The sequence below is a fragment of the Myotis brandtii genome, unplaced genomic scaffold (assembly GCF_000412655.1).
Source record: "Myotis brandtii unplaced genomic scaffold, ASM41265v1 scaffold230, whole genome shotgun sequence".
Taxonomy (NCBI): domain Eukaryota; kingdom Metazoa; phylum Chordata; class Mammalia; order Chiroptera; family Vespertilionidae; genus Myotis; species Myotis brandtii.
In genome coordinates this window covers 8,680,904-8,694,692 of record NW_005358650.1, presented here as the reverse complement: position 1 = coordinate 8,694,692, position 13,789 = coordinate 8,680,904, and the positions used below count along the sequence as shown (strand labels likewise).

Sequence of the window (13,789 nt, the reverse complement as noted above, 5' to 3'; positions counted from 1 at the left end):
GTTGTAATATGGGAGGAAGAATGGGGTAAGGCACCCATCAGGTTAAAAGAGGCAGAACCAGCAAGAAAACTAAGCACTGAATTCGACCTGAGGAATGTTGCCTTTCTTTAGACTTTCCTGCATTACATAATTGCAGAAAAAGAATGCCCCTCCTTTTTTTCTTAATGTATCTTAGGCTAAAAATGACAGAATAAATAGTCCTTAATTAGCACACACTATTTTTTAAAAGAAACATTTTTTAATCTGGTTGTTTGCTTGTTGGCTTTTTAATCATAAATCTTAAGAGTTGACTCTTCTAAAATGGTGCACAGATGTACTGATATATTCAGGCCTTTCTTAAAAGTAAACAACTTAAATAGGGGGCATCTGTAATAGTGTTAACAATAAAAAGTAAACAAACTTACTTTGCATTAAAAACATAATCAATATGAACTATAATTCAGTGTTTTAAACAAATGAAATACTCAACTTCAAATTAAGTATATTTAAAATAACTGCTGTTGTGTCAAATAATGAAACTACTATGTTTTATTCAATTAGAAACATACAATTAATAAACATTACATAATCATTCTATATTATCACTATTAAAATTATCATTATCTCTTTTATATGAAGATGGTGGTTCTAAAGCAATACTCTAAACCAGAAAAGCCCATCTAAGTTTTTGGAAGTCAGTGCATTCTGTAACTAAGTGCTCTTGAAAGGTTGAAAGATAAAGAGATAAGTAATGAAAGATATCCTTAATGACCACAAATACTGCCAGTACTCAAAGTCAAGAATGGTATAACCCGAGTGTCAATCAGTTGTCGTTTTTTCTCCTGATGGAAGGCGTTCCCATAACTGTAGCAACTGTTCCCCAATCTGAGGTTCTAGTTCCTAGATAAATCAAAAGTCAGAATAAACATTAAAATAACTGGATTGAATTTTATAATCACCAATACCTACACTGATAAAAATGTAAGAAAATCACTGTAAATTTTCTTTTTCTACCAGCACATACTAAAATTATATGGAATACATTGCTCTAATTCTTTGCTTTAGGATTTATGAAGCATTTAAGACTGTAGTTAACCTGCAAATATCACAACTATTTGTGACAACTTGATGAGAGACTTCCATGGAGTTCTGCTAGAATTTTTTTTTTTTTTTTTTTTTGTATCTGGAAATAATGAATTTTGTTTCTAATGGATATTTAGCAAAAGCATTCAGCTTGAACTATAAAACATAGCATATTAGATATTTCCAGTGTTTTTTTCCAAGAGACTAGCTTAGATGACTATATAATAATCTTATCTTAGGTATTAGACTTATTTCAAAATCACTATTTAGGATAAAAATAAAAATATTCTTATATAACTGAAAAGAATGTTATTTACAGTCCTCTTGTGACTATATGTGCTTTTAAAAAGAATCCACTCTTCATGTGATAATCTGAAGTGAGTCACACTGGTTCAAATAAATTATTAGCTGTGTGACCTTAGGCAAAACTAATTTCTCTGAATCTATTTTACCCTACATAAAATTGGGCTAATAATTCATTGTGTGCATTAAATTACCTCATTTTACAGTTAGCACAGTAATCCATATGTATGTTAATTCCCATCACCCTAACTAATTTAAAATGTATGTCATGAAGACAAGGTAAAACATAATAGAAATAAAACAAGCCACAAAAATATAAAAAGGTTATTTTTTTACATTACACAATTAGTTAAAGTCTTAATGGAGTTTAGATACTGTTGTTATCCTTAGATTTTAGTAAAATTACACTTCAGAATTACACTCAGTTTTGATCATATCTTAGGTCTTAGGAGGACAACAGGAGTCTCCAAAAAGGAACTTAAGAAATATTTTATATATGCAATGACAGAAAGAAGTCAAATTTACAAAATGTTAAAAAAGCAATGAGCTCTATAAGAGATATTTTGCAAGAAGGTTTTTACTAGCTCCTTTACAAATCTGAAGCACTATTTCCCATGTGCATGTGGAAAATAGGATATATATTCTTACAATGGTTCCTCAAACAAATCACTAAATAACAGCAAAACAAAATAAAAAGAAAAGTAGAAGAAAAATATTAAATGCCATTGTATACCTGCCCATCTCTGCTTATCTGGACTTTCTTGTTATCATTCCAAGGATTGAGCAAATGGTGTGCAAACTGAAAGGGAAGACTTTCTTTTCGTATCCACTCCACTTTAAATACTCCTCCTAGTCCAGCTGAGCCCCAATCCTGGCTCTTCTCCTTTCCTATCTCAGATGACATCCTAGAAAATCCCTGTGGATAAAATGAGGTGGAAGGATAAAAGTGAATTCAATTTATCTGAGAAAGCTATGAGGGTTTTTTTAAGGGGAAAGTATAATATAAAAATAATACATAGCTAACAAAAAAGGGGGGAACATCTGTAATACTTTCAACAATAAAGATAAATTAAAAAATAAGCTACTTATTAAGTGTTTTTATAAAAAAATATATAAGCAAATTTTATAGGAAAGACCATTTCCAGCCTTCTAACATAATTTCAGATATGACAGATATTTTCTAAATATTTCAATAGTTCTAAACCCACATTTATTCCATAATAAATGGATACAATCTAACCTCTATGCTTTTACTTCCAAAAATTATAATATTATCAAATTCATTATTTTATAAATTCAGATATATGAGTTAAGACACACACTCAGTTTCTTGATTGTCAATACTAACTTCCTTGACCTATTTAAATAAACATTTTACCAAAAATTCAAGATTCTCATTGCTTTTAATCTACCCCAGAAGTAGTAAATCTACAGTTGTCTTCAGAAGCAGAAATTGTTTATCTGGAGAGGTTCTGGTAAGATAAGGCAAAAACAAAGGGATCCCTATTTATCATTCCCTTGAGGAGGTGCAATATATTTCTCATTCTAAGATAAAATTGCATTCCGATGTAATACAAAGCCAGGGTTTTTTGTTGTTGTTGTTTGTTTTTTATCTCTATGGTCTAACCTGCAGCCAGAAGAACCCTTACTGCTTCAGGATGGCTCACCTGGAAATGTCCAGATCCTTGAACAGAAAAAACCAAGTAAACCATGCTGCTTTCCCAAAAGGCTCGATTTAGCTTCCGCTCATTACTAGGGGTTGTAGACCAAATACCCTTCTGTTGAGAAATTTCAAGGTTTCTCAAATTGCTACTCTTCATTATGAAGTATCGAATAGGCATGTTTGGTCTTGGTGAAGGAGATTTTGACCCCTATAAAAGAATGCATAAATTCTTGAAAGGTAATTTGACCTTTCGGAATCAATAGGCTCCATTAAATAACATCTTCATGAACATATAAACCAAAATATTTTACCAAATGTTCAACAAATTCGAACAGCTCTGTCATTCATTCCTGAAAAACTACACAAGGCTCAATCAAAATGAGGTTAAAGAGCCCAAACCAAGTACTCAGTTTCAGAGCATTCAAAATCCCTTATCAAGAAAGGATCCTGGATTACCAACTTTGATTTATACTCCAAATGTACTTCCAGAAAATATTTTAATAAACTTCAAAGTCTGAAAACAAAACAAATATTGCTCCAGCTTATTGCCAGGATACAGTTTCCAGGTAACAGTGCAAGGAAACAAACAGAAACCAGTGGTCTTGCTGAAATGCAGAGACAGACCAGGCAACTAGTATTTGCATGGCAGTGAACTAGACCAAAGGAAGTTGCACAGAAAGTGAGCTCATGGGGAACTGCAGAGGATCCCCACGGTTTTTGGTTAAGTGCTGACCTGCACACAAGTAAGAAAAAATGACTTGAGGCCAGAAAAAAACCCAAAGGAAGGAAGTACACCCGATAATTCTGAGCGCTCACACATATGGCTGAGAATACTTCCTGTTATCCCCAACCAAAATAGAAATAATTTGGACTAATAATGGGTCATTAGTCCACAGAAACATCACACCTTAGTATCAGAACTAAATTAGTACCAGATAAAAACTGCTCTGGAACCACCCTAGCACTGCTTACTAGCAAATCCTGAAAAGATTAAATTGATTGCCACTAACTTAACTGTATACCAAAAGGATATCTAACACTATTTAAAGGAATACAGGATTCCGAGCAAGACGGCGGCATAGGTAAACACCGGAGACTGCTGCCGCAAACAACCACTTCAAAAATACAACTACAAGACGGAACGACATCACCCAGAACCACAGGAAGGCTGGCTGAGGAGAGACTCTTCAACTAGAAGGAAAAATAACAGCACACCGAGGCTCAGAGGAGGCGCAGTGTGGAAAATACTCAGGTGCGGAGGTGCGCGCGCAAAGCGGGCTGGTGGCTGAGAGCGCGGTTGTCGTTTTCGGTCAGGGGGGAGTCTCAGACTCTGAGCTCCAGATACGGGCGAATCGCTGGGGACTCGGACTCAAACGGGAGAAGCGGGAGTGTCTGGCATCAGTTGGAAGGCAGCTTTCTCTCCGAGGTTTGCAGCGGTTCCTGGGGTTCTGAGAAGCAGAGCCTCTGGGAACAGGACTGAGGGCACCATAACGGCTCCCTCCGCCCGCCCTGTTGAGCCCGCCCCGCCCAAGCCCTGCGCAGAGCCATTTGCCGGATCGCCTCAGGCAAAGGCTAGATTAGCACCTCCCCAGAGGACAGAAGTTTTCCGCGGCAGACACAGCTGATTCACACAGCCAGTCGGCCTGGTGGTCAAATCCCTCTAGTATTAACTACAACAATCAAGGCTTAACTAGAACAAGACTGCGCACAAAGACCACTAGGGGGTGCACCAAGAAAGCATAAAAAATGCGGAGACAAAAAAACATGACAGAAATGGAGGATATAGAGCTAAAAATCGCAATTTTGAGGGCTTGCAAAAATGTGCTAGAAGCTGTCAATAAACTTGAGGAGAGAGTCACGAAAACTAATGAGACCCTCGATGCTATGATAAAGAACCAACTAGAAATTAAGCATACACGGACTGAAATAAAGAATATTATACAGACACCCAATAGCAGACCAGAGGAGCGCAAGAATCAAGTCAAAGATTTGAAATGCGAAGAAGCAAAAAACACCCAACCGGAAAAGCAAAATGAAAAAAGAATCCGAAAATACGAAGATAGTGTAAGGAGCCTCTGGGACAGCTTCAAGCGTACCAACATCAGAATCATTGGGGTGCCAGAAGATGAGAGACAGCAAGATATTGAAAACCTATTTGAAGAAATAATGGCAGAAAACTTCCCCCACCTGGTGAAAGAAATGGACTTACAGGTCCAAGAAGTGCAGAGAACCCCAAACAAAAGGAATCCAAAGAGGACCACACCAAGACACATCATCATTAAAATGCCAAGAGCAAAAGACAAAGAGAGAATCTTAAAAGCAGCAAGAGAAAGAGTCTCAATTACCTACAAGGGAATACCCATACGACTGTCAGCTGATTTCTCAACAGAAACTTTGCAGGCCAGAAGGGAATGGCAAGAAATATTCAAAGTGCTGAATACCAAGAACCTACAACCAAGATTACTTTATCCAGCAAAGCTATCATTCAGAATTGAAGGTCAGATAAAGAGCTTCACAGATAAAAAAAAGCTAAAGGAGTTCATCACCACTAAACCAGTATTATACGAAATGCTGAATGGTATCCTTTATGAAGAGGAAGAAGAAAGTAAAGATACTACAAATTATGAACAACAAACATGCACCTATCAACAAGTGAATCTAAGAATCAAGTGAATAAATAATCTGATGTACAGAATGAACTGGTGATTATAATGAATCAGGGACATAGAAAGGGAATGGACTGACTATTCTTGGGGGGGAAAGGGGAATGGGAGATGCGGGAAGAAACTGGACAAAAATCGTGCACCTATGGATGAGGACAGTGAGTGGGGAGTGAGGGCGGAGGGTGGGGCGGGAACTGGGAGGAGGGGAGTTATGGAGGGGAAAAAAAAAAAGAGGAACAAATGTAATCTGAACAATAAAGATTTAATAAAAAAAATAAAATAAAATAAAGGAATACAACAAAAATCATGCAGCCAAACAAAATTATAAGGAATACAAAGGAACAGAAGAATATGATCCATAACTGGAAAATAAATTAATCAATAGGAACAGACTCAGATGATGCAATTAGGAGATAAGAATATTAAGGCAGTTATGATAAATATGCTTACTATCTTCAAGAAGGTAAAGGCAACATGAACATGATGAGAGGAGAAATGGAGGTACTTTTTAAAGACCCAAAGGATGCTCTGGAGATGAACTTATAGTATCTGAAGTGAAAAATACACTAGAAAGAATGCATAGTAGATTAGACACTACAAATAAAAATACAAGTTACAGCAATAGAAACCTCTCAAATGAAGCAGAGAGAAAATAACTGAAATATAATTATCAGAGCATCAGTGACCTGTGGGAAAATATCAAGTAGCCTTAGATTTGTATATCCAGGATCCCAGAAAGGAGAAGTGAGAGGTGAAATATAAAATATAAGTGAAGAGCCCTGGCCAGTGTTGCTCAGCGGTTAGAGCATCAGCCCACACACTGAAGGATCACAGGTTCGATTCCTGATCAAGGGCATGTACCTGGGTTGCAGGTTCAATCCCCACATGAGTTAGGGCATGTGTGGGAGGCAACCAATTGATGTGTCTTTCTCACATCATTGTTTCTCGCTCTCCCTCTCCCTCTCCCTCTCTCCTATTCTCTCAAAAAAAGCAATGGAAAAAATATCCTCAGGTAAGGATTAACAACAAAAAAAGTGAAAAAGTAATGGTCTTACATTTCCCAAAATTGATGAAAACTATAAATACACAGAATGAAGAAGAAACAGAAGGAAAACCAGACTAAATCATATCAAAATCAAACTGCTAAAAACAAGTGGTAAAAAGAAAATCTTAATAAAAACAGCTAGAGGGCCCAGGTGAGTGACTCGGCTGAGTGTCATGTCACCCTGTACACCAAAAATGTTACGGGTTCACCAGAACACAACATACAGTACAACAAATAACCCTAGTCAAATACTTACTCAGGAACTAACAACACAAGAAGGTAGAACTAAATATATTCTAACATTAGAAATCATTCATTTTACAAATTTTTTAAAAGATACATAGTTCTCAATTCCCCATCAAAATTTCCTATCTTCCTAGTTCCATCCTGTTTTGTTTTATACTATATCCATTGAGTTGATAAAATCAATTAACAAAAAAATTCTTTTCAATTCTGAAATTATAAACCAAAGTTAAGATAATCTTCTTATTTGTTTTAACAACAAAAAAAAAGAAGTTCTAAAGAAGTAGAAAGGATATAATGAACTACTTAGCTATATGCCATCAGTGAATGATCTGTTAGTTTTAAAACACACCAACATGGTAATAACTAGAAAAAATTGGCAAGCAAAAGAAACAAAAAATTTACTCAAGGTGTCTCAAGTTTGCCAGCTTCAATATATATCTAGAACAGAGCCCACAATTAGTAACTGAAAATAATTGGTTTATGATTTTAAATACGTAATATTAAATGCGCTACAAATGTGTTCCTTGCTACATCAACTTTTAGATACTCTACCTTTCCTGAGGATGGAGGAGAAGGGCTAGCACAAGGACTTGGGTAATCTTCTGTAGACTTTGCAGAAGCTTGATCTGGTCGGTCATCAGTGCTTCGTTTAGGATGTAAAATTCCTCTATCTTTGTACTTCTGAGGTGGATGTAGTGCTGGAGATGGAGATTTCATCAATACTCTTGAGTGAGAAGGAAGAAGCAAAGACGACCCATTATATGTAAGTTATATGTAAGTTCATAATACAAAGCAAATGCCATTTAAAATCAAAGTTTCAAAGACATTATAGTTGATAGGACATTTTTTAAAAGGGAATTTCATTCTTCTATTACATTTGGAAGTTAAGAAACAGTTGGACTACTATGGTACAGTTTACAAAAACAAATATGCAAAAATATATTTTTAAGACAATCTACAAAAGTCTTTAACTTAATATTAAAAATTACCCAAGTATTATTCCCCTTACCAAATCCCTATCTCCTCCTTTATGATGGTATAGGAGAGAATTTAACAATTATATTTTATATTGACATTTAATGTCTTTAACATTATAAAATTATTAAACTACATCTAAGCCAATGGCCTTTACAAGAATATCACCCACTCCACTTCCCTTCCACCTCCACAGCATATCTTAGAGCCAAGTAAAATAGATATAAAAAGCATACTAAAAATTGTAGTAAGGTAAAGTGGAAATAATGCTGGACTAGAGTCAGGATAGAAGATTTCTAGGACAGTACTAAATTTACAACTAACTAGGTATATGATCCTGGACAAGTCTCTTAATTTATGAGCTTAAAAAGTATATATTTGTGGAACAACCAGACATTTAAAAATAAACTGAGTACTTCCTAAAATCATGCAATATCCACCTATAGAATATTCTTGCCCAAACACTGGATCTAATCAAGCACTGAGAGATAACTACCACTTTACATGAACTACTTAGAATATAGCAACAAATAACGCCAGGAGAAATGAAGAGACAAATCCAGAATGTGGTACAGTAAGTACTCAGTGTCATCAACAAGTTCTGTGACTTTAAGCAAAATGATGTATAATGAACCAATTTTACCATAGGCTAATCAACATAAACAAGAGTTAAGTTACTATGTCATCTCATCAACATTATAATGAAACACTTTGAATGAAATGATGTTATTCAAGGACCTGCTGTACATCTCACAGTACCACTGACCTAGTTTCTTCAAAAAGGCCAACTAAGGAACTGCTCTGATCACAAGGGACTCAAGAAACACAACACCCTGGTACAATGCATAAGTCCTCCCTGGATGCTAATTCAAATAAATCTATAGAGAACTGGGGAAATTATCATTTTATTGAAATTGGTAATTGGATTTTGATTATGTAGAAAAAAATGCCTGTTGTATTAAGAGATGCATAGTTAAATGTGGAAGGGTAAAATGACAGGATGTATGGTATTTATTTTGAAATATGTAAACAAAAAAAGAAAGCAAAGGGAAAAAATATTTGGCTACCAACAAGTAGATGAAATCTTGGTTATTATTGAATCAGGGCTGTGGAGTTCACTATAGTATTTCATTTACTTTGCTGTGTTTCACAATATTTATAATGAATAAATTTAAAGCAGAAAAGGGTAAGTGTTCAATAATTCACAAGCTTCCATAGAGTCTTGCAAGTCCTGCCTACAAGACAAGTTGAAATAGCTTATGCCCACAATTTTTTCCATTTCTATAAATATCTTAGATGAAGGATTGTTCCTTTCACAAATGAAATAAAATAGCTAAAACTTAAAGACATTAATGAAAATGTGATGTATGCATATATGAATCATTAACAACTTGATTAGAAGTACAAAAATTAACTTTTCAAAGATTTTTTTCCTCTCATAACCGAAGTTCAATGACTTTTTTAGTTACAACTTCTAACATTCCATCATTCTTACCCTGGTACCTAACTGACCTGAAAATTAGCTGACAGAACTTAATGAAGACAAAACCTTATTAAAGTAAAAATGATATTTTCAATAGAATTAAAAACCTATTTTTGTGGTTTTCAAGTTGATCTTTTACTCTGAGCCTTATTTTAGCTTTTTTCTCATGTTTATTTGGTTTCCCCAAAACATTTCATTCAAGTAGAAACAAAGTATTCCCGTAAACCAGCGGTTCTCAACCTGTGACCCCTTTGGGGGTCAAACGACCCTTTCACAGGGGTCGCCTAAGACCATCAGAAAACACATATATAATTACATATTGTTTTTGTGATTAATCACTATGCTTTAATTATGTTCAATTTGTAACAATGAAATTGGGGGTCACCACATGAGGAACTGTATTAAAGGGTCGCGGCATTAGGAAGGTTGAGAACCACTGCAGCATAAACCATTCCACCTAAATTTTCATTTAGGAGGAACAAAGAGTTCTCATATAGAACTCACTTACAGCTCATTTTTTCTTACGTAAATCTTTTGCCATTACTATTTGAAAATGATAAGAAAAAAACATTAGTTTGGCTTTGGGATGGGACATGGGCAATTTCTAGTATTTTAATAGTTTCTTAAACTATTCTTAAATATTTTCAATTCAAAATATGATTTTAGGTAAAAACTTTATAGGATGGAGGATATTATAAGGCTGAGGTGCAGAATGTACAACGCTTCAAATGTAGAGTTGAAGAGTTAATTGAAAATATAAGCAGCCCAGGCCAGTATGCAGTTGGTTGGAGCATTGTCCCATATATTGAAAGGTGTGGATGTAACTGGGGCACATACCTAGATTTCAGGTTCAATCCCTGGTTGGGTGCATACTGAAGGCAACCAATCAATGTTCTCTCTCACAATGACCATCTCTTGAGTTTCCCCCACTTGCGCTGAGGAAAATTGAAGGGGTGAAAGGGAGTCTTGGAATCTGCCAGGGGATTCAGTAGGAGTGACTGAACCTGGGAAGACAAGCCCCTCCTTCGTGGTGTCCCCACATCCTTGTGCTCCCGTCCCTAGAGGCCTGGATTTGGGGGAGCCTGAAAATCTGCTTCAGAGCCCTGACCTGCCACCCTACCTCCAAATACAGAGAATGGGGTACAGGCCATATGCAGTTGTGGAAGCACCGGGACCTGGGCCTGAACTCAGGGGCTCCCAGCCTCTCCCAGCCCCCCCTCCCCCCCTCTCCAAGGCCAACTCTCTAAGCAAGGCCTAGGCAAAATGGGGTATTGGTGGGGAGGGGGCTGTGGGCGAGGCCTACTTCCTGATCCACAGCTCTGTCTATGCCTGAGTAGGGAGGGTCTGAGTTCATGCTCTATAACTAAGGTGACAATCTCCCCTCAGTTTCATGGGGAAATTGACAGCAGCAGGGAGTGTGGGCCGGAGGATTTCAGCTGTGATTTCAGCTGCCCCATGCTGCTGCCTCTGCCGGTTGGGCAGGGCTGAAAAAAAGGCAGTGGCCAAAGAGGCTAGGAGAGAAAGGGGCATCTGCTCGCAGCCACTCTGCGTGAGAGCTCTCCCCCAAAGCAGAGGCCCATAGAAGAGGTTCTTCGGGGGTATCTTTTTTCTAGGAAAGCTGAAATTGGGGCCGATGGGCCCTGTGGCCCGGCAGAGATGCAAAAGAGGAGCAGGGCGTGAAAGCTCCTTCATCATGTCTTCTTTGCTCCTTGACTAGAGCATGGCTCAGCCCCAGCTGCCTGGAAGGCTGCCTGGGCTGAAATGGGGTTCTATATCCCAGGAGCCTAGTGTACCCACAGGAGCAGGACGCTGGGAAGGGCAGGAGAGAAGGCCTCTTCCTCCTTTGTGTCAGGACAGAAGTGGCCGCTGTGCCTGGAGCCTGTCCCCGGCAAAGGCCCGGCAAGCAAGCGGACTGCACAATGCCATGGCTGCTCCGCCAGCTCTCTATCCCATCCTGCCTGCCTATCACTGCCCTTCCTCTGTCTTGCTCTCTGCACGCCTTCCTTTCCCTGCTCTCCTATCTCTTTTCATCTTGCCTCCCCTCTTTTCTTTAATTCTCCCCTCGCTCCTTCTTTTTAGCCTAATCCTCCGTTTCCTTTCCCTCCCTCCCTCCTTCCTTCCTTCCTTTTTCTTTCTTTCTTTCTCTCCCGCCCCCCCCAACCTGTCCTCTCTCTCTAAAAAGAAATCAATAAGCATATCCTCAGGTGAGGATTTTTTTTTTTAAAGAAAGAAAATGTAAGCAAATAGAATATGTGACTATTTTTATATTTATCAAAGGATATTTATTATATTAAAAATAAATGAAATTCACTGACAAAAAGTGTTTTTATTGAAAACATTTATCTAATCTACATCTTGCTGTCCTAGAGTGAAAACTCTAACTATAAATAATTTTTCTCTAAGAAGTAATCCCACAAAGATGATAACTTCTCTCTTCAAAAATAAATCTTCCTAAGAGTCCTCATTCTATTCTTCACCAAGATACATCAATTCTAGGCATTATCCATTAATTCTACAAAAAGTCCTATTGTTCAATAGGTAAGAGAATGAAAAATGTCAGGCTACAACTTGTAAGAAAAGGAAATGCTTGATCCTGGTATCACAAGGTGGCGGGGGGAAGAACTTATAAGACAGTTTCTAAGTATAACTAATTACACTTTATAATTCTGATTTTCTTCTGTATTTCCAAATTTTATCAAATGAATATGTATTACTTTTATAAAGAAAAAAGGAAGTTTTTATCCAAAAAAAGTCTGTGTGCAACTCTGTTAGTATGTGAATATAGGTACACACATAATACATATGCGTTTATACATACATACACACACACACACACACACAGAGTTCTCTATGAATCTAACAGGTTTTTTATAATTCAAGAAGAGCTTTCTTACTATTGACAATCATATAATAAATAAAAATGTCACATCCAATTGCTAAATGCCAGAAAGGTGTAGGAATAATAAGACCACATTAAAATATCTATGGAGATGTATGTGCACATTCTAAATATTCGCTGTTCAAGTAAGCTTTTAGAATAATCTTTTCAAAAAAGTGGGGGATGTCTAAATAGAATATATGGTTTTTACTATTCTTTTGTTTAGGAGGGTCTACATCAGAAAGGTTCAGCTGCGCACAATGTGTGGTTTTCTTGGCAACTGACTAAATTATTCCTAAAACTGGATATCTGAAGAACTTGGAAACCAATAAATATTATTCCTCTTTCACTGAAGTCTGAACTAATAAAGCCTTTATGCTTCTGTGAAATATGCAAAATTTGATCAAAAGAAGGTAATGAAATTCCCATCTGACCCTTGAACATCACATATCTTTTGTTTCCATTGTTTCTATTTTCAGTTTTTTTACCAGTGAAATCACATTCTTACTACAGAGACTTTCCACCAATATTGCCAAAACTAGCATTACAGGCAAAATGTAGTCTTTGTTATCAACAAGGTAAGAAAATTTTTTCTAATGATAAAAAGAAACATATTTGATTCTATTAAATGTGTTTACAAGAAATAGTTCTGAACCATGCCCAATGATTCATTATAACCACTATCATATCCTATATAATAAAAACCTAATATGCTAAGTGTCTGACCATTCGACTGTTCGACCAGTCACTATGATGTGCACCGACCACCAGGGGGAAGACGCTCCAACCAGTAGGTTAGCTTGCTGCTGGGGTCCAGTCAATTGGGACTGGACAAGACAGGCCGGACATGCCCTGCAGCCCTCCCGTGGTCCTTCCCTGACCCCGATTGTACACCTGTGGGGTCCCTCAGCCTGGCCTGCACCCTCTCGAAATCCGGGACCCCTCGGGGGATGTCAGAGAGCCAGTTTCGGCCCAGTCCCCGCAGGCCAGGCCAAGGGACCCCAGTGGTGCACGAATCCGTGCACTGGGCCTCTAGTTATATCATAATATATTTTTGGATAAATAATTCAAGAAGAGCTTTCTTACTATTGACAATCATATAATAAAAATGTCACATCCAATTGCTAAATGCCAGAAAAAATAAAAGAATTTGATTAAATTGAAACAAATTTTGTCACAATAAATTTATTTACTTACTATATGCCTCTCAATAAAATGTAAATTCTCTGAAGGAAGAGGTCTATTTTGTTTTGTACATTGCTCTATCCCTCATACCAAGAACAACAGGCATTCAATGTATCACTGAATGAATAGATGATTTTTCTGTAGGAATACTAGTCAGCAATATTGATATATAGGTAATACTTGTGGGTTGTTCTTTTAAATGGCTATAGCCATCACTTCTTGCTGTAGGGTACCTAGGAAAGATGCCACTTGACATACATTAACTAAAATGTATAATAAAAAACGT

The 13,789-nt window shown here is 37.0% G+C and overlaps 1 protein-coding gene across 3 annotated transcripts in view; it reads right to left on the bottom strand.

The window, feature by feature from the left end:
- Positions 1–505: 505 nt before the first annotated feature.
- YTHDC2 (YTH domain containing 2) overlaps positions 506–13,789 on the bottom strand; it is a 62,941-nt gene continuing 49,657 nt past the window's right edge. For 2 of the 3 annotated variants that reach the window (XM_005866468.2, XM_014539911.1), the window contains exons 25-28: positions 7,535–7,706; positions 3,033–3,236; positions 2,099–2,281; positions 506–879 (exon numbers count right to left, since the gene is read on the bottom strand). In XM_005866468.2, the coding sequence (XP_005866530.1) occupies positions 799–879; positions 2,099–2,281; positions 3,033–3,236; positions 7,535–7,706 (640 nt within the window). In that variant the 3' untranslated portion in view covers positions 506–798. The remainder of the gene's footprint in view (positions 880–2,098; positions 2,282–3,032; positions 3,237–7,534; positions 7,707–13,789) is intronic. The other variant, XM_014539912.1, reaches the window with a different exon arrangement.